Source organism: Stenella coeruleoalba (genome assembly GCF_951394435.1).
Source record: "Stenella coeruleoalba genome assembly, chromosome: 12".
Taxonomy (NCBI): domain Eukaryota; kingdom Metazoa; phylum Chordata; class Mammalia; order Artiodactyla; family Delphinidae; genus Stenella; species Stenella coeruleoalba.
Window position 1 is genome coordinate 62,759,829 of NC_137158.1, and position 20,462 is coordinate 62,780,290.

The window sequence follows — 20,462 nt, forward strand, 5'->3', positions numbered from 1 at the left end:
CAAAAAAATTTCAAACGTCTGTTCTTTCAAACTCTTAAGACAATTAGAAGAAAAGCCAAAGGCTGGGAGAAATATTTGCAAATCATATACCTAATAGAGCATCACTTGTATATAAGAAACCTAACTCTCAAAATTCAATAATCAGAAAGCAAACAAGCCAGTTTTACAAATGGGCAAGAGATCTGAACACATGATTCAGTGAAGAAGATACATGGATGGTAAATAAGCACATGAAAAGGTGCTTAACATCATTAGTCATTAACGATAAGCAAATTAAAACCACAATGAAATAGCACAGCATACCTATTACAAGGGCTAAAATTTAAAAGACTGGCCATTTCAAATTTAGCAAGGATACGGAGATACTGAAATACAGACTAGTGGTGGGAAGGTTAAGCAGCACAACCACTTTAGAAAACAGTCTGGAAGCTTCTTAAACATATGTCTGCGCTGGGATCCAGCTCTTCTATTTTTAGGTATTTATTCAAGAGAAATAAAAGCATATGTTTATACAAACACTTGTAAATGAATATTCACAGCATCTTTATTTGTAATAGCTAAAAACTGGATAAAACCCAAATGCCCATCAACAGGTGAATGGAAAAACAAACTGTGATATATCAATACAATAAAATAATACTCAGAAATAAAAAGGAACTATTGATAAACTTGAACACACAGATTAACTTCAAAGTAATTATGAGTGAAAGAAGACAGATCAAAAAAAGTACGTGGTATATACTGTTGCACTCATATACAATTCTAGGGAATGAAAATTAATTAATTCATAGTGTTTGTCTGGCAGGAGGGGGAGGTAGGGACAGATGACCAAGGAGTACAAAGTAACTCTGGGGGATGATGGATGTGTTCATTATCTTGACTGAGGTGATAGTCTCACAAGTATATAAATATGTCTTATCAGGGTGTACAGTTACAATATATGCAGTTTATTATATGTCAATTATACCTCAATAAAACTGCTCACAAAAAAGTGATAGGAGTTAATATTCAAAGAGTCCCCATAAAATCAATTAAAAATAAATAATCCAACAGAAAAATGGGCAAATGACCATTACAGAAAATTCACAAAAAGGAGAACTATATATTCAACTTCACTACTAATTAAGGAAGAAATAAGAGGAAAAAGGCAAATTAGAAAGTGATGTTTCTTTTATTGCTTGTTCAACTATCCCACTGTACCTCAAGATATTTGTTCCCACGGAACAAACTGAGTAAGTGTAGCCAGATGTGTACTGAAGTGTTCCTTAAAATACTGAAAAACATTTAATAGTGGAATTATGCAACAACAGTCGTTTAAATTATGGTGTATTCATTTAAAGAAAGAGAATTCAGCCACTAAAATTATGTACAGATGTATAATTATCATGTTAGAAAATTGTTCATAATATATTATTAATTGGAAGAAAAACATTTATAAAGCAATAAAATGAATATACAAAATGATGATCACTTTCTTTTTTAGTTACCAACCTTGGTTTCATGAAGCATGAATTTGAAAGAGCGCCTACAAAAAAATTTAGGTCTCTGATCTTTATATTCATGTACTACTTCATTCACATGTTCTAAGTGAAGAACAGCTCAATGATAACTGGGGCTCTCTCCCTGCAGACCTTGATGGTGGTAAGAACCAGGGGATGTAATTAAGGGAGAAGACCTGCTTACAGCCCACCCTTGCTGTGATGCAGGTTCCTTAGTACCAATTACTGTTTTCAGATGGAAGTGTAGCTGTGTCTACACTTAGATTTTTGTGGGTTTGACTACTATTTTTCAGTATATAGTTTGGACTTTTCATAGCACTCAGAACATTTATTTACCTCAAATAAAAGATTGTTTAAAGAACAAAGAGAAACTTTGAAGCTGTAAAAGAAGAGTGCTCAATGGACTGGAGGTTTAACTTTAGTAGATGGGTCAGCAATGAATGAATCAACACATAAAAATCCCGTTCCATGATCTTTGCCTGATTTGCTTTTCAAAATTGTCCTCTTAACATTTCATTGGTTTTTGCTACTATGAATGGAAAGTAAAACTGGGTTTAATTATTTAATGGCATTTTCTGACTCCCTATGTTTTTGTACTTGCCAGATACACAACTACAATTTCACCTCAAGCCCTGAGTGGGTGAGTATGCGTTAGAAGCACAGAGGCTGATATAAGCAACAGTTATAAGGGACAGTAGGATTTGGGTATTTACCTTACTCTTTTTGCCAAACTGTATTTTCTAAGTTTTATGCTGTGCTAAACATGTATTATTTTCCTTTTTTAAAAAAGGAATTTATTTAACTAGTAAAAAATAACCAAAGGCAATTGCCTGCATATTTATCTGTTTATTTTTCCAGGCATTAAGGATGCCTTTCAGAAAAGATTAAAATGGCCTAAACGGATGCAGATGACAAAAACAAACCCCAAACAATTATGAATACTTGTTTCTGTTGTCTAAAGGGAATTTTCTATACGAAAGCCATCTGACTGGATTTCAAGGAGGCAAATTAACACCCTACTTTACCTTTAGCACCTCTAGTTCTGTGAAGACAGCCATAAAAAAAATCTGCAGAAATATTCATAAAGACCTAGCTTCTCAGATACCACAAACTACAAACAAGCTGCGATCAAGGTCTTGCATTCTTTCCCTTCCCCAGCCCTCCACAAATACCTATTTGTGTAAGACTATACAGATTATTTCCCTGTAAAATAGGTTAAAATAGATGATTTCTGAAACTCCTTCAAGCTCTATGCTTCTAACAGTTCAAAGGTTTCTAAATCATTTTCATAGAGGCCATGGTTAGAGAATGATGTTGCAATTAGGTAACTGTATTTCTTCACTTAGTCATTTTCTCTTCCTTGTACTAATTTAACTTTGTATGTTTAAAACTTAGCTCTAACCTAACGAATACGTTTAAAACTCACAATTTTAAGCCTCATCCCTATCCTTTCATGACTCTTAGAGGAGTGCACTAGAGCAGCCTCTGGGAATACAAAAACACTGCCCCACTCTTGGGGGGTCTGAATTTTTGGAGGTCAACAAGAAATTACTGCTATGTGCTAAGTGGTACAGCAGAGCAATGGACATGGTGCTGAGAACACAGAGGTGGCAACTACATTTGCTTAAAGGAAATGCAATTTCCTTTCCTTCCTATATCCATCAAAATACTTCTAAATTTACCTACTATCACCTGTAATTTGGGATTCTAGACTTTACACAATTAAAAAAATTCTTAAAGTGTTTTCATAACTGACCCTCTTTCTTGATTTATATAGTAAGTTCTGTGCTTCTGTGTATGTTCTGGCCTTAAACAATTATAAAAAAATAATGTGGTTTTCCTCAGGAGATCTTTATCTTTATAGGAGGAAGAATGGAGGAAATAAGATATTTCAATTCTGTGCCCTTTGCATTTGAAAATAATACAAGGTTTGTTATTATTGAAACCTATGTGTACTTATATTATTGACTTTATAATAAAGTACAACTAAAAACTGGCATGGTCTTTTTCTTACACTATATTAACAGTAATATTTCTTTGTGGTTCAACATTTAATACCTTTGGTCAAGATCTGCTATTACACATACCCCTGTTACTGTGTATAGTCATCTTACTGGATACCTACTTTACTTATCAACATTTCTATTTCTAATTATAATATGATTACTGTAAGCTGGTAGGTCTACTGCTCTAGTTTCCTAGCATTCAGCAGTTATGCAGCATCCTCCTTCTCTTCCTCTCACACTTGCGGTGTGAAGAGAATCTCTGTGGTCTGAATGTTGTGTTCCCCTAAAATTCCTATGTTGGAGTCCTAACCCCCACGGTGATGGTGTTAGGAGGTGGGGCCTTTGGGAGGTGATTAGGTCATGAGAGCAGAGCCCTCATGAAAGGGATTAGTGCTCTTATAAAAAAGACCCCAATAAGGTCTTTAGCTGTACCATGTGAGGGTACAGCTAAAGGTGCTGTTTATGAACCAGAAAGTGAGCTTTCATTGGACAAAGAGTCAGTGCTTTGATTTTGGACTTCCCAGACTTCAAAACTGTGAGAAAGAAATGTCTGTTGTTTATGAGCCATCTAGTCTCTGGTATTCTGTTATAGCAGTCCAAACTGACTAAGACAAGAATGTTCAAGGGCTTATAATTTTTTTACTGTATTTCACTGGGCCTGACTTGTTCCTGCTTCAGTGAATCTTAAGAAACTGCGTCAATGGATCAAAGAAGTTCTACTGAGTAATACTTCAATTCTAGTAGCCTGAGTGTATTTCAGGGCCTGTTCATAATCTTGTATTTCTTTTTTTTTTTTTTTTTTTTTGTGTGTGTGTGTTATGTGGGCCTCTCTCGTTGCGGAGCACAGGCTCCGGACGTGCTGGCTCAGGGCGTGCTGACGTCCATGGCTTATGGGCCATGTGGGATCTTCCCGGACCGGGGCACGAACCCGTGTCCCCTGCATCGGCAGGTGGACTCTCAACCACTGCGCCACCAGGGAAGCCCCATAATCTTGTATTTCTTGAAGTATTTTATGTCATGTAGAACTTATAAAGTGTCACCAATAAAACTTCAAAAAGCTATACAAGAAAGTGTAAAAGACTCATGTCTCATAGCCAACCAAATGGAAGAGGGTCTACCATCATTCAGCAAATCTGTTAGTTGAACATCAAAAATATAATAAACTATCTCCAAATCCCCTGGAGCACATGCATTGTAGTTTTGTTGGTTTCCTATTCCATTATCAATCATCACACATCACGCTATTCAACTGAAAGTGTGGGACATATATACTGCTACAGAAAATAGCTAGCATTTCCCTACCGCAGCCTGCTTCATATATCTATGCTCCGTGCCTTGCTTTCTAGTTTCATTTTATCCTTTGATAAAACACTGAGGTAAAATAGAACAGGTATTATTTTAATTTTTCAGGTGAAAGAACAGATCCAGAAATGATAAAATTTTTGACCAGGGTCAAATAGAAGGTGATGGCATTTTGTCTAGGACCAAAATGCTCTAATTCCTACTTCAGTCTTTCCCTCCACACTGTTGTCTATTTGGAACTGTACCATTTTTTCTTTTTGGGGGCACTGTATTTTTTTTTAATTAATTAATTAATTTTTGGCTGTGTTGGGTCTTTGTTGCTGTGCGCAGGCTTTCCCCAGTTGCAGTGAGTGGGGGCCACTCTTCATTGCGGTGCACATGCTCCAGGTGTGTGTGCTTCAGCAGCTGTGGCACGTAGGCTCAGCAGTTGTGGCTCACGGGCTTCAGAGAGCAGCCTCAGTAGTTGTGGCACACGGGCTTAGTTGCTCCACTGCACGTGGGATCCTCCCGGACCAGGGCTCGAGCTCGTGTCCCCTGCATTGGCAGGCGGATTCCCAACCACTGTGCCACCAAGTAAGTCCCCTGGGGGCACTTTAAAAAGCACCAATGTAAGCATAAGAAAATGCCTGGATGAGGAATTCAGGGCTCTGGTTTGTGCTCAAAGGCATTAAGTTGACTATGTTTTCCATACGTCCTGAATCCTTGAATGACATAAGCTTTCAATGAGAGTATCCCTCATGTGTGGAATATTAAAACAGATGCTTCAGGATATAACCAAGAAATAGGTAGCTTCAGTATCTCTTAAAATTTGGCATTTCTATCTCAATTTCTCCTACTAAGCTAATAATAGATATCTAAAACTCTAACCTACAATCTGTTATATATGTTACTGCTTAGTCTTATCCAAGTATGAGGATTACAACATCTGAGTTTGCTTTTGAATCAGTCATAATTAGTACTTCAAGAACACCATTAAATTATAGAGACAACTACAGATGTTAAATTTATTTCAACTAGACATTACCTTACTGCAAAAATATTGTAAAAGTAGTTACATTAAAATTTGATATTACATAAAGAAAAATCATATTTTGGACTATATTGAGAATATAATGGCTTAACGCATTATAATTACCGCCAACATTTGTAAAGGAGTGAACAATTAATAATGATACTAGACAACCAAAGCTCCTTTTACTCTTAAGGGGTCTTCCTAAATATTAAAATTGAAAACAAACACTACATTTCACCACAGGTATATTTGGCTACCTTCTTAAGTTACTTCATGAAATAGGAAATGCAAAGACTAAATAAGTAGCTGTGGCAGATAGCTTAATGTTTTAAGAGCATGGGCTCTGGAGTCAGACAGCCTGGCAAGTGTTGTCATTTTACCAATTGTGTGACCTCAGGCAAATTACTTCATGCTCCCTGTGCCTCAGTTTCATCTGCAAAATGGGGATAATAATGGCAACTGTCTTGTGGGGATTTGGGAGAACTGTATGAGAAAATGCATGTAAAATACTCATGAGAGTACGGGATACTTAATAAATAAACAAATAAATGCTTGATAGCATAAATACTTGATAAATATTACCTACTACTACTACCACTATCATTATTAGCCCCAAATTTACTAACGGATCATGCCTTTCATTCTATATTTTTATAAAATGTAAGGGGAAAATGCTATTCTATGGGATTTTAAATTCTTATTTCAAGTATTTATTGCACATCAGTAATATAACAGGTAGGATGTTAGACATAGGGCCTTGTAAACACCATGGGCTTTTTGTTACTGAGCAAGTTATATAGGAATGTAAAGGTATATATTGCCCTGAATTCTGGTAAAACATGTCACAATGTGAAAAATAAACCTATCAACAATGACGATGCAGCTGATCATTAATAAATATGAGTTCTATAAATAAAATCATGTTTAGTGTCAATGGTAGACTGCTTTTCAGTTTAACTAAAATTCTCCCAGAGGTTTAATTAACTACTTAGGAAGCACAAAAGATTGGAAAAGAGCATGGTTCTGACTCCTGGGTTTCACAGCACTGTTCAACTTGGCACACAATAAATGCTCAATGAAGATTTGTTTTACCTAAAACACTATGACTGAAAAGCACTCCAGAGTTAATACTGATTCACAGGAGATACTGCCACCTAGTGAAAAATTAGGTTCATTACCTGGGATTACCGTATAATGCTGAGAACTTCCCAAATTAAGACTTGATCCTGCTTAAAATACTACATGTATATTCAATATGTGCCAGTATTCAGACTAGGTACCAGTAATAAAAAGACAAATAAACCTCCAACTCTGCTTCCCACAAAGTATAGACAATATAAAGAAACTGCATACTCCACAGAGAGGCATAAAATAAATAGTTTTGTAGAAAAAAAAAGTTTGCATATTACACAATCAAAAGCTAATATTTCAGGAAATCTGCTAAAAAGGCAGTTTAGTGTAGCAAATGAGAGCATGGACTCCAAGTCCAGCCTGTATGGATCCAAGTCCTGGCTCCCATAATGGGAATAATTATAATACCTATCTCATAAGATTATTGTGAAAACTTTAAAAAATATGGGTAAAGTGCTTAAAATAGTACCAGGAACATGGAAAATGCTTTGTAAGTATTAGACATAATTATCATTACATGTAGAACAGGATCCTAGAGATTGATTAATAACAGAACATTAATTGCTGAAGTCTAGCTTCATACATTTAATTCATTAGAAGCCGTTTCTCTGACTAGTACTCTGTTATTATGGGAATCCTAAAAGTACATTATTTGTGGTACACTGTGACTAAATTTTGTATTACTAGATGATTAACCCTTTCAACATCAGGCAAATAAAACTGCCTTCTGAAAGTAAAAATCATATTTCTTACCAAAAAAAGCAAAAAGTCAGTAGAATGAAAGACCCAAAAGACCACAACCTGAACACATGCTTAACAGGGAAAGACGCTTGCTGACTCTTCACAGATTTTGCTAGAACTGAAAGATGGATGATACATTTAGCTACCACTGTGGTCTCATTCACAGCTTATTTAACTGATAAAAAAAAATGAGCTTGCTCCATTTTCCTTAAAAATTGCCTAAATGTATCAGCTGCTCTGATAAATACTATCTAAAAAATCATGTAACTGTTTTGTATCTTTCAAATTTTTTACCATTAAAACATTTATGTAAAACTACTTATAAACTTTATTTTCAGACAAGAAAGTGTGAGCAAAGTAGTCCTGTGTTAAAAGATAAATAAAATATAAGGCAAAGGTATAATAGGTCAGTAATAAATGTTATAATTTTCATTGAAAAAGTTTAAAGCCTTCATGATTCTGGCCTGTATCTAATGAGCAAAATATTTTAGAGTCTGAAACAACTTTTCATTTTTTCATGGTTATATACCATTCACAAGAACTGTGCTATATCTTGGACTGCTTGAGATCACATAACTTTTTCCTAAACTGCTTCTTTTTAAAAACAGGCAGCAAAGAGTTGGGAAAATGTGTTGAAACATTTTGAGTTTTGTTTGTAAAGGTGTGTTAGTATATCAAAAATTGTGTTCGAAATACACTGCACAAAATATTTTTATTTAATATGTGTATTAACTGAACGTTTAAATTTCTAAAACACTCATGGAAATCCCTCATTTACATTAAGATACTGTGGACATAACATAATGTTCTTAACTTTATGCATTTATTTTCTAATACAACTGACCTAGAAAGGTACACACTCTAATAAATAAAAGGAAAGGGCTGACCAACAGAAAGAGTGAAAGAAAGGGAAAAAAACCTGTTTTTCCATTTCATTCCACACAGAGAGGCTTATCAGCATATTAAAACATAAGTTCCCATAGAGTCAAGTGTATACAGGTTGGATGAGCACGGTAACAACCCACTTTATCTTTTTTGTTTGTTTTAGTATAGTGCGTATCAACTTACAAAGTACTTTCACAGTCCCTGTCTCATAGCACCCTCGCAAAAAAATCTTAGGTAGGACAGATATTAGTAGTTGTAGGACCATTTACTAGATAGGGAAATGGAGCTTCAGGAAGGCAAGAGGCTTGTGCAAGGCCACTAAAGAAACAGAACTGAGCCTAAAACTAAATGTTTTTGAACTCCTGAACACTTGGCTCTTTCTACTTATGCTTCTAGAATGGACTTCTTAGTCTAAATGTCTATTGTCACAAAACCAAATGGACAAACCTAACTGGTCTAATCTACTGATGAACTTCTATCAAAGACAAAAAATAAACTAAAGAAGAAAGATGAGACTGGAGCTTTCAACTGCAGTTTGTAGTGAAAATTTCAAAAGCCTAAAAAGCAAAATAGAAATTCAATGAAAACTGTGGTGAAACTTCTGAAGAGTTTGAGGAAATTAATTGAGTGCCTATTTCCTATATAACAGTTCCCATTACAAAGTAAATAGGTATAACTCTTCTTTCTGTGAAGATTTAAAGTGTATAAAAGAGAGACCTGCTTCAGGACATATGTTTGAACTAGACAACAAACTTGGACACTGGATGATTTGAGAAATCCACTTGTCTTTTCCCATAGTCAGGCAGTGTTTACTTTTGCTAAATTTGTTTGTAATAGTAAGTGGTATTGTGTTGTTTAACAATTCCACCATCAGTAATACTGTTCTGTAAATCTGAATATGTGTCAGAGAAATTTATTATTTATTCTTTGTAAAATTCTTTAAAACAGGATAAATCTCAATTTTACACATTATTTTCTTATATAATTCACCTGTAAAGGCATAATAAAATCCATACTATGATCAAGAACTTCAGGTTTAGAGCTTAACTCAATTGTCCAACACTTAGCACTTATCACAAACATTAACCAATTCACACTGTATTAATGCAGTAAGCTTAACCACTTGCATTTCATTAACTTAAAACACTCTGTCTAGATAGTTCCACAGCAATGTTACCTGTATACATATTTGCATATTTATGCATTTATGACGTTGTGTGGAAGCCATCTTAGCTTAGCAAAAACAGTGAATGATATCATAAACAAAGCAGAGAGTAATAAAAACCATTTATTTTTGTACAATAATTAATATATGAAAAAATGGAACTGCAATTTTGAGAGTGTCAGCACTATCAATACCATGCAGAACACTGAAATCCTAATTTCAGGACAAAAATTAAAGAAATATATGAAAAATAGCATAAATCCAGATAATTCTAATAATGCCATACTATTTCTGAAAAATGTGTCCAAAGTCTTTATTTCCTTATTATTTTCCAAATTTATAGAATAGTGTAATTTTACTGTAGAAAAAGACGTTAGATTTCTAATTCCAGATCTCATTTTCATTGACGCTTGATTTTTTTGCCTTCTTTTATGTTAAGAAACTCTCAAAATTACAACTTATTTAAACTATATGCTTTAGTAAAAAAGAAAAACAAATAGGAAATTAACTCAATATTCAACTAAAAACATTACAAATCCATATTTCCTAAATGTTATTTATCTTTTAATTTAGACATAGTCCCAAATAATTTTTAGGTGAATTTTATTTACTTAAATTGATTTACAAAGGAAGTGATGACTACCTTTCTGTGATTACAACGTAAGAGCACAACCATTATGTGTACTTGTGATATTTAAACTCCATAATAATAGTGCTCATGGAAAAATAAAATGTTATAATAATAATATGATCTTTTTAAGTTGCTTGGCTTTCATAGTATATTCAAGAGAGCTTTGTTAATACAAAGGATGACAGTTTTCACAGAGTTCATAATTTCCGGTTCAGTCTAAATGTAAAGGTTACTCTAAATATTCTCCTCTTATCAAGTGGTGGACTTACCATGGAAATCATAAATATATAGAAGAATTGGCTCATTCTGCCCAAACGCACAAAATGCAACCATATTTTCAAGTGGATGATAAGCAATATCTCGAATGGGTGACTTGAATGGCAGGTCAGAATACATTGCTACTTGTTCTCCTAAATAAGAAAAGACATTCAATAATTTGTACCATCTCAGATACTTCTCATTAGAAGATTATTCTGTAGCTTATTAAAAAAGATTTATAGTAAGTAATGATAAAGCTCACGTTATTTATATGAACACCTTAAAAACTTATAAATATTTGAGTACCACTATATTAAATAATTATCTTTATTTTTCATTCTGTTGGCCCTCCTTTTTCTACTTCTCAGTCCAACCTCTCCACGGAGGTATTCAAGGCATGAAATAAAGACAAAGAGCTTGGAAGTAGAGAGACCTGACTCTGAGATCTGACAGAGCTGAGCAAATGACAACTAACAAAGAACTCCAGGGAGAACTAGGGGAGGAATGTCAGGATTAAAACTAAAGACACTCTGGTTGGGAGAGGTTTAGTGAGGAATTAATTTTTTCTATATTTCTTCCAGAGGCTGTTTGACGTACCATCTGCTTTAAAGATGCATATGATTATTAATGACTAAAAGAGGCCTACAGCAGAAGTTTAAGTTTGAAAATCAGAACTCAAAAAGCAAAGAATCCAGTTCCACGGATTGCTGGGGAAAAGAGATTTATGAACACTTCTGAACTGATGCTGAAGTATCAAAATATAGTAAGAAAAAAGAAAAACTATAAGTGAACTGACTAGTCAAAAACGCCTAAAGGGAAAGATGAAGAAAATAAAAAGCTGAAGTCAAATACTGCTCCTTAAAGAAATTTTAAAGTAACTTTTATAAAATTCTTTCTACTGCTAAAAAAAAATGTTTATGTAGTTTTGGCTTTTCTTTTAAAAAGCAAGGTGAAGCACAAATGAATTGCCCAATATAATAGCTTATGTTATTCAAAAAAAAACTGAATTACAGGGCTTCCCTGGTGGCGCAGTGGTTGAGAGTCCGCCTGCCGATGCAGGGGACACAGGTTCGTGCCCTGGTCCGGAAGGATCCCACATGCCGTGGAGCGGCTGGGCTCATGAGCCATGGCCGCTGAGCCTGCGCGTCCGGAGCCTGTGCTCCGCAACGGGAGAGGCTACAATAGTGAGAGGCCCACGTACCACAAAAAAAAAAAACAACAACAAACAAACCTGAATTACATTAAAATTGCTATTAAGTTTCAGACATCCAAAACTGACAGAAGTATGTTTGTTTCTAATAAAAATGTAGATGGTTAACCATTTGTATACCTAGTTGTACTCTAAATTCAGTTTATAATACTGTGTTTTGTATTACAGTCATCATTAAACACTTCTCTAAGTTCAACAATATCTCATTACCAGCAAGGAAAGAATACATCTTGAATTACAATGTGAAATTCTAAATCCATGAAGATATCAAAACCATAAAGAACAGAATTTAATATAAATTTAGACTGCAGCTGAATTCCATTATCAGCTTTCCAATTTTGAAAAACATAACTGAGAACCTGAAATCAGAATTTCCTTGAAAATTACACCATAAAATTGTAGTTTTTATACTTCATCAAAAACAAAACAAAACAAATGTTTAAGTTCGATGAAATATTATTTACCTGTTTCTGGGTTCCAAACATATACTATACCATCCTCACTTCCAGCAAAGAGAAAAGTCCCACATGGTGTCAAAGTACTGTGAATCTTCTCTCGATAATTTGCTGCACCTACAAATTTCCTTGCTGCTAATCTAGGAACCAAAAAGATTTTACAAATGAAACCTGTCTTACCCATTTAAAAGACTGGTGGTAGGAAAACTGTTAAATACTTCATTTGCATTTAACAAACAACTTGTGAGAATCTGTTATGCAGGATACATTCTATGATGGATGCAGAATAAAGAAGAGATAATCCCAGAGCTCAGGGAGCTTATAATTTAGCAGGAGAGAGAAGAAATGCATTAAAGTAAAATAGAAAGTGGATGTGGAAAGTGCCACAAAAGAACAGAAGGAGTACTTTTCAGATTTGGATAGGAGAGATGATTTCTAGCTATGGAGCAAAAGACTACTTTGGAAGTAGCATTTGTATTGGTTACTAAAAAATGAACAGAATTTTTATATTCTTATATTTTCTCCATGTGAAATACTTGATCATTGCAGAAGTATTAGACAAAACATTATTGAATCATCTATTAAATATGGTATATAATCTTCCAGGCTTTTTAACTTATGAATAATAACAGCTAACACTGTTTTAGTGCTTATTATGTGCCAGGTAGGTACTATTATCATCCCTGGTTTACAGAGAAGATATTACATATACTGCTCTGTTATCTGCTTTTTTCAGTCAACAATGAGTCATGAATAATGGCCACCATGTCAGAAAATAAAGATTACGTGTTATCATTTTAATAGGCATATACTATACCATTGTCTAAATGTATCTTAAGAAATTTTCTATCGTTGGATAACACTTAGGATGTTTGCAGCTTTCCCCTACCATGAATATGATTTCTGTGAACAACCTTGTGTATATATATATATTTTTGCACTGCCTCATAATTATTTTCTTAACATAAATAACTAAACCTAAGGTTACTGGGTCAAACACTTCTGCTATGTCTGTTAATGTTTTAAGTACTTTAAATGTATAAACTAGTTTATCCCTCACAAAACACTTATGAGGATGGCATATTATTTCTTCCATTTGAGTGATGAGGAAAGAGAGACACAGGAAGATTAATCAGCTAGTAAGGGGTGGAACAGGCAGTATTTGACTGTAAGCAGTTTTCTTCTAGAGCCCAAGCATGATCATAGGCTGAATACTATACTGCTTAAAAAGAGAACAACCAAACTCTGCAGGCCTGGTCTTCGAAAGTCTGGCTCTAATTTCTGTTGGATTCTCTCTCAGCATTCCTTAGCAAGAAACCCATGCTCATACAGACTAACTCACTCTGCCCTGAATACAGCTTCTATTATTCTACCTCCAAACTTTATTCCAGGCTTTTCATGTTTTCCACCCTAGTGAGGACGCTGCCATCTTGTCTAAATTCTACCCATCCTTCAAGATTGAGCTCAAAGACCAGTCTTGCCACAGAGCCTTTAACAGAAGACTATATTATAGCTATCAGCTTTACCGTTGCCATGAAAAATACAATCCTTTTATTATGTATTTATACTCATTAAAAATACTTATTGAGTACTTGCTATCTGTTAGGTATGACGTGGGTACGATGTATAGAAAAAAAGAATAAGCAGATTCCAGTCCTTGAAGATCTCACAATGTAGCCTAAGTATTTTGTATGTTATTTTTGGAGGTAGTACAACTAGATTATAAATTCCTGATGAACAAATTCTGCTTATCATTCTCCTACAGCACCCATGCCAGTGTCTCAAACAGTTCTACATAAATACTGAAGGGCTTAATGGTTAGCCCTAAAGTGATGATTGCAGAATAAACTAACCTGGATTACCACATTTGCCTTCCTAAATACAATAATGAAATTTAATAAAATAGCTTTCTCTCATTTGTTTTACAGGAACTTTTAACGGCAAAACCAAAGCACACCAGAAGTCCATGCTGGTTTTCCTAGAACTCTGCTTCTGCCTTTTACATTAAAAATATCTCTTTTCATTTGCCTCTTTTAGAAACAAAACAAAAAGGAAAAACAAGGATGTATGAATCAAAAGCCCTCTCATTCAGGCATGATAGATCATAATACTATGTTAAACCAATATCATAAAGATAAAAGATATGTGGTGGCAGTAGTTTCTTTTTTTTTATTGTGAAAATAAAAAACAGTAGACTACATCTCAGCCTAAGAACTATTCACATTTTGGGTCAGATAATTGTTGCAGAGGCCTGTCTCATGCACTGCAGGATGCTCAGTGATATCTCTGGTCTCTATCCACCAGATACTGGAATAAACATTCAAGTGTTTCTAGACACTGCCAGAGGTCCCCTGAGGGACAAAATTCTCTAGTTGAGAACCACAGCTGCACTTTATAAATATGAATTAAATCATTACTTATTCTATGAGCACTTAACCTGCAAATACTGAAATATACTTACATTCGGAGATCCATAATTCTCAAAGTACTGTCTTTGGTATGAATTAACAAACGTTTTCCATTGGGATGAACCTCCAAGTAACTTATTGGAATCCCCTTAAACTCACTCTCTTTAATTTCCTAAAATGATTTTAAAAAAGATTATAAAATATTACCACTGTAAAGTTTGTCTAAAGTTAAGCCCATTTAAGTGTACAAATTTAATTTTAAGATGTCATTTTCAATTGCACAATACAGGATGTTTAAAAATTGTTAGCAAAATTATTCCAAGTAACTTCAGGTTAAGGATGAAAATAAAGCTGCTAAAATGTATTTTTTGGTTGTTATGTAACACCATATTTAATTAGTGTTTTTGTAGTATATTCCCAAACAAGAAGCACTTTCTACAAACACATCTTCTAACACTACACTGTCTGTTTATCATCAGATAAGAAACTTTCCAATTTTTATAAATTCAAAATTAAGTATAGAATTAGCTCTCAAGTTCTATTTCAGTCTCAGATTATTTCTTCATACATCTATTTCCACTTGTCCTGAAAAAGGTAAATTATCAGCATCTTATTCTGAAATAATTTAGTTTAGATTGTAATTTTTTTTTGATACTTAAGGCAGCTAAATCTTCTACTTATAGAAGACTATAAATAGACCTGATTAATGATGTCAAGAAAGACACAAACACTGAAGGAGAATCTGCCTGAACAAGCCGTGTATAAGGACAATTTCCAAAGGTTCTTGTTTCGATTACCAGGAGAAAGAAAAAAACTGCAAATGCAAAACTGCTTAAACTAAAGTCTAAAGAGTCAAGAGAGGGTCTGCTTTAACCTGTAGGCAGAATTCTGAATTAGCCTTCTTCTCCCTCGAAGACCCCTTATTATTCTTGCTCGCTTCTCTTAGAGGGTCTCCTCTTCAGAGGTGGGTTGGCACCAGCTGAGGTGGGGTACAAACTGCTACAATCCTAGTATCAGCAGCTGAGCCCCTCCTACTGCCATTTGGTGCTAAAACCTGCTGTCAGCTTTTTACAAGTTACAGAATAAAGTCAAATACTGATACCATAGATGGGGATTTTACTGAGCCCAACTACAATGATTTGGAGGTGGAGATGCACTGCTGAAGGTGTGAGCAATTGGAGCAACACTTACACAGATGCAAATGTGCAAAATCAAAACCAAGGCTGCGTAACAAGTTAAGTGTTAGGTACAGGTTTGAGAAAGCTGCTGGTAGCTTCAGTGTTTGTAGTATCTGTTAATGAGTTCCTTCATATTTTTATCATATTCATGCTCAAGCCCTAGTTCTAAAGACCACGCCCTATATCAAGGAGTGTGTGCAACAGCACATGGACACCTCATCTTAAGGGACAGATGTGTATAACCCAGCATCCTTCCCCCCACTGTTGGTTGAAGAGAACCACGTAAGAAATCGCAGTTTCCCATCTGTCCTAGGACATAAGCTACTAAAAAGACATCCCAGCTCATTTCCTAACTTTCTATTTTCAACTGTCTCAAGTAACCACCAGGAGGCAGATTTCCAAGGTATATTTGCCTTTTGGTTACTATATTGAGGTAAAGAAACACATGATTTTTAATACAAATAATAGACTCTGCATTGTAGACTCAAATGATTAGAAATGGTGCCTTCGGAGCCTTGCCAATCCTTTAGGTATCAATATATAAGTAATTAGAAAGTTCTTTTCGAAGTGTGTGAAATTAGGCTACAACATGAATCCCAAGCCATCATTCATTAATCTGACAGACTAGATGAGAATGACTAAAAATAGAATAGACTGGTTTTTAAACAGATCTGACAGACTCAACAGATTTAACTAAAGTTCCTGGAAATTCTTTTTCATGTAGAATGTCTTTTTTCAAACAGGGACAATTATAATCTATTATGAAGAAGAACAAAACCGAAGAACACAGGTATAGCATATAAGACAAAAATTATATCAATACATATAAAAACAACTCAGGTTTAATGATTCATTTTGTATTTTTAACTTAAACATGCTAAATATACACCAACAAAGTTGCTTGGTATACAAGCCATCTTTAAAACACTCTGCTTCAAAAATGAGATCATTCATTTGTTTCTGCCAATTTAGTATATTTCAAATGAAACAATTACTGTGATTAAATGATAGGCCCTCTCATACTTATATAATCTTGATCACACAATTTTGAGGGATAGCACTGTTAACAAAACCTTGAGCACAGTGTTTTTAGTGATGTTATTAGACCAAGAAAAAAATAATATGAATAGCAGAAAATATAAGTTATTATGTACAGATGGTGATATAACATATACCTCATTTTGCATAAATTTCAGTAATGGATCCCTGAATACCATAGGGCAAATTAGGGCTCAAAATAAGAAACAAAAGCCTGGCCAAAATGAAGAAAATTTCACTACGTCACTATATTATCAATTAGCCATCAGGAAGACATGATAATTGACTTCTCAGGGACTGAGAAAAACTTAATTTCTTTGAAAAGAACGAATGGAATGTCCTGACATCTTTTTTTTTTTAACATCTTTATTGGAGTATAATTGCTTTACAATGGTGTGTTAGTTTCTGCTTTATAACAAAGTGAATCTGTCCTGACATCTTAAAGTCATGTGGTTCAATTTTTTTCCCCCATTTCTTTAATTAAATCCCCAAATATGAAATGGTTCTATACCTTATTTACACTCCAGTGACGCACTGAGTGTTGCACATCATTAACTTTGACATACGTACTCCAAACAACAATCACCCCTGTGCAGTCTCCTGAATACATGTGATGACCTATTTAAAAAAATAAAATTACTTACATATAAATGTCACACAGAGGTTGAAACAAATATTATGAAATTGGGAAAACACATCCCAATAAAACAAAGAATTGAAGGGCTAGTAAAAGGCATTACAGTTTTTAAAAAGTCCAAAAGGCAGTCAGATCCCAACTATCTTTAAATGAATTCTTCACCCTTTTGAATTATTTTTGATGATTTATTTCCCTTTGTCACCTACTTGAATTTGAATACAAAAAGAAATGAGCATCTCAGTTTATGTGTACGTGGCTCAAATTCCAAAGCTAAACAAATTATTTGAAATATCCAATATGATCTGTATTGCTCACCTTCATTAACCTATATAATCTATTTTATATTCCTGGAAAAACACCTATACTCTAATATATACTGTTAGCATAATACCTGAGACCTGGTAGGAACTCAATAAATGACCAGGGAATGAATAAAATAATAAATAACAGGTGCTTCAGTTCAGCATCAATTTCTTAGAGTCAAACCATCTTACAGTTGAATGGGACCTCAGAGATCATCAGATTCAACTTCATAACCCGTCAGGAATATCTTACAAACCATTATGAACAGATGGTTGTTCAGCAACTGTGAATGTAATATTTTACACAAAAGTAGCTTATTCAACTGATGAAATGCTCTGTATATTAGAATGTTCTTTCTAATTTTGAGCAAAGAAAATCTGTTTCTTGCCGCTTTGGCCCTACTTCTACCTACAGAGCGACGTAGAAGGACTTCTCTTTTTTCCACATCTTAACCAAATATTTGAAGAAATTCTTCATCTCTCTTTTATGAGCTACTTCTATTATGACAGAATTTTCAGACGCCTTTCTATCCTTGGTTGACCTTTCCTGAATGTGTTCCTACTTATAAACATCCTTATGGTTGAACGGAGTACATTAGCAGTATTATCATCTTGATCTGGATCCCATACCAATTTATTATAGCTATACACACCTAGTATCTGAAATAATAGAAAATGTGACTATTTAATAATGAATTTCTTTATTATTCCAGCTGACAAAATAACCTATATTTTATGTCCTTTAAACACTATCCTTAATACTCATATTCTAAGATTAAACCTTTAAATAATTGCAAATCTCCCTTCTATATGTTTCTGTACTTAAAAAAAAATCCTGTTGCTACATTTAAAATATATATTTTCAATATTCCTCTGGGATTTCCACCCCCCATCTTCCTCATTTTTACCCTTTACATAAAACGGCCCTTTAAAAAACCTACTAAGGGAATAATCACCAATCCAATGAAATATATTTTGCAATTTGGAACAGGACTGGTTGTTACAGCAAAGATTAGTTGAATCAAAATGTTTAGAAATTTATTGACTTCAAAATTAACTAACAATTCCCTCAGTGCCAAATTTATACCAAGGTCTATCATATGATCTTCAAAATATGCATAAATCTAAATATGCACAAACATATTTAATTTTATCTGATACATAAAGTCACCCTCAAGCTTAAATAATTATTATCCTAGTGAAACAGAAAATTTTTCAAAATTCTTCATGTAACTAGCCTTCAACTGGCATATATTCTTGGACATACCTTCAATATCAAAACAGAGAGAGTTGATAAAACTCTTGTGAGCGTCAAACTGTCGGATTAATATGGCAGGATCCTCTCTCATATCAACTTTCCATATACGTATCACAGAATCATAGCATCCTGTAACCACCAGCTCTTTTACAGCTGGGTGGAATTTAGCCGTGTAAACAAAAGAAGGATGAGGTAAAACTCTGAAAGTATTTGTATTGTTTATTTCATTTTTCCATATCCTGGAAAAGGATAAAAAAGTTACATATTGCTTCTGAAAGGCAGACATTTCTCTAAGAACCAATATGAGCAATGGACTTTATAAAAGTAAGCAAGTGACAACAACCAATGGTAAATTTTGTAACAGTAAAAATAATGTGATGACATTATATGATAGCCAGAGTTCTTTCAGTTTGACAAAGCTATTTCTTATAGTTATTTTCAAGCATAATGGTTAATTCCTCTACTAATTGTAATCTATACTGTAAAATGAAAAAACTGTACTTGTATATGTCTGTACTTTTTAAACCTACCTATTTTTGGCATTGAGTAAACACATTGGATAGTTGGTAAAATACTGCATTTAATACAATATAAGTAAAAAACAAAACAGAGGGAGAAATTTCAATGATTTCCCATTTAGGCTGTGTATATTGTTTTTCCAAAGTGCTTACAGTTGAGGGTTTAGAGAAAAGGGTACTCTATTAACTTTATATTTGTAATTTCAAAGCATAGATAATGAACATAAACATCTCAAAGACTTAGAAGGCACATTGAAATTACTATATAAATACTTGAGTAAAATAACATTAAAATCATTACAATATTTTATAGAAAACAGGGTATCATCGAGCACTCACTTTATGTTTAATACTCTTGTTATCTCTTCCTTTATATAATAGGTGATTTGAAAGAAATTAATATTGTTATTGCTACAGTCTTGACAAGAGTAAACTCTAAGAGTTAGATACTCTGCAAGTCAATATGCAAAAATAGGCAAAATCTAGGAACAAACAGGTGCTTTGTGAGTGTGAAGCACTCGATTTTTAAAAATTTAAGTTATCAGAATTAGAAGAATTTATTAATTTTTTAACATGGGGATTTATAGTTCATCCTTTTAATTACTGTCTAAGAACTGAAGCAAATTAAGTCTTTTTCAAAATTATCTATAAAAAAAATACAGTTGTTATTCAAGAATAACATTCTATAAGTTTTCTCAGCAGCTGCTTAAAATACAGGATATGATCTTTAATTACTAAGAATTCAACCTAATAAATGAAGGAAGTGAAAGAACATGTTTTCAAGTAAAAGTAAAGCATGTGTGTCACTGCATAAACATTTTTACCACA

The 20,462-nt window shown here is 33.9% G+C and overlaps 1 protein-coding gene across 8 annotated transcripts in view; it reads right to left on the reverse strand.

Annotated features, from left to right (window-relative positions):
• AHI1 (Abelson helper integration site 1) overlaps positions 1-20,462 on the reverse strand; it is a 247,157-nt gene that overhangs the window by 174,550 nt on the left and 52,145 nt on the right. For all 8 annotated transcript variants that reach the window (XR_013830781.1, XR_013830782.1, XR_013830783.1 and 5 more), the window contains exons 14-18: positions 19,126-19,355; positions 17,431-17,537; positions 14,757-14,875; positions 12,305-12,435; positions 10,642-10,782 (exon numbers count right to left, since the gene is read on the reverse strand). Coding sequence is in view for 2 of the 8 variants with exons in the window: in XM_079939317.1 (XP_079795443.1) it covers positions 10,642-10,782; positions 12,305-12,435; positions 14,757-14,875; positions 17,431-17,537; positions 19,126-19,355 (728 nt within the window). In the remaining 6 variants the exon portion in view is untranslated. The remainder of the gene's footprint in view (positions 1-10,641; positions 10,783-12,304; positions 12,436-14,756; positions 14,876-17,430; positions 17,538-19,125; positions 19,356-20,462) is intronic.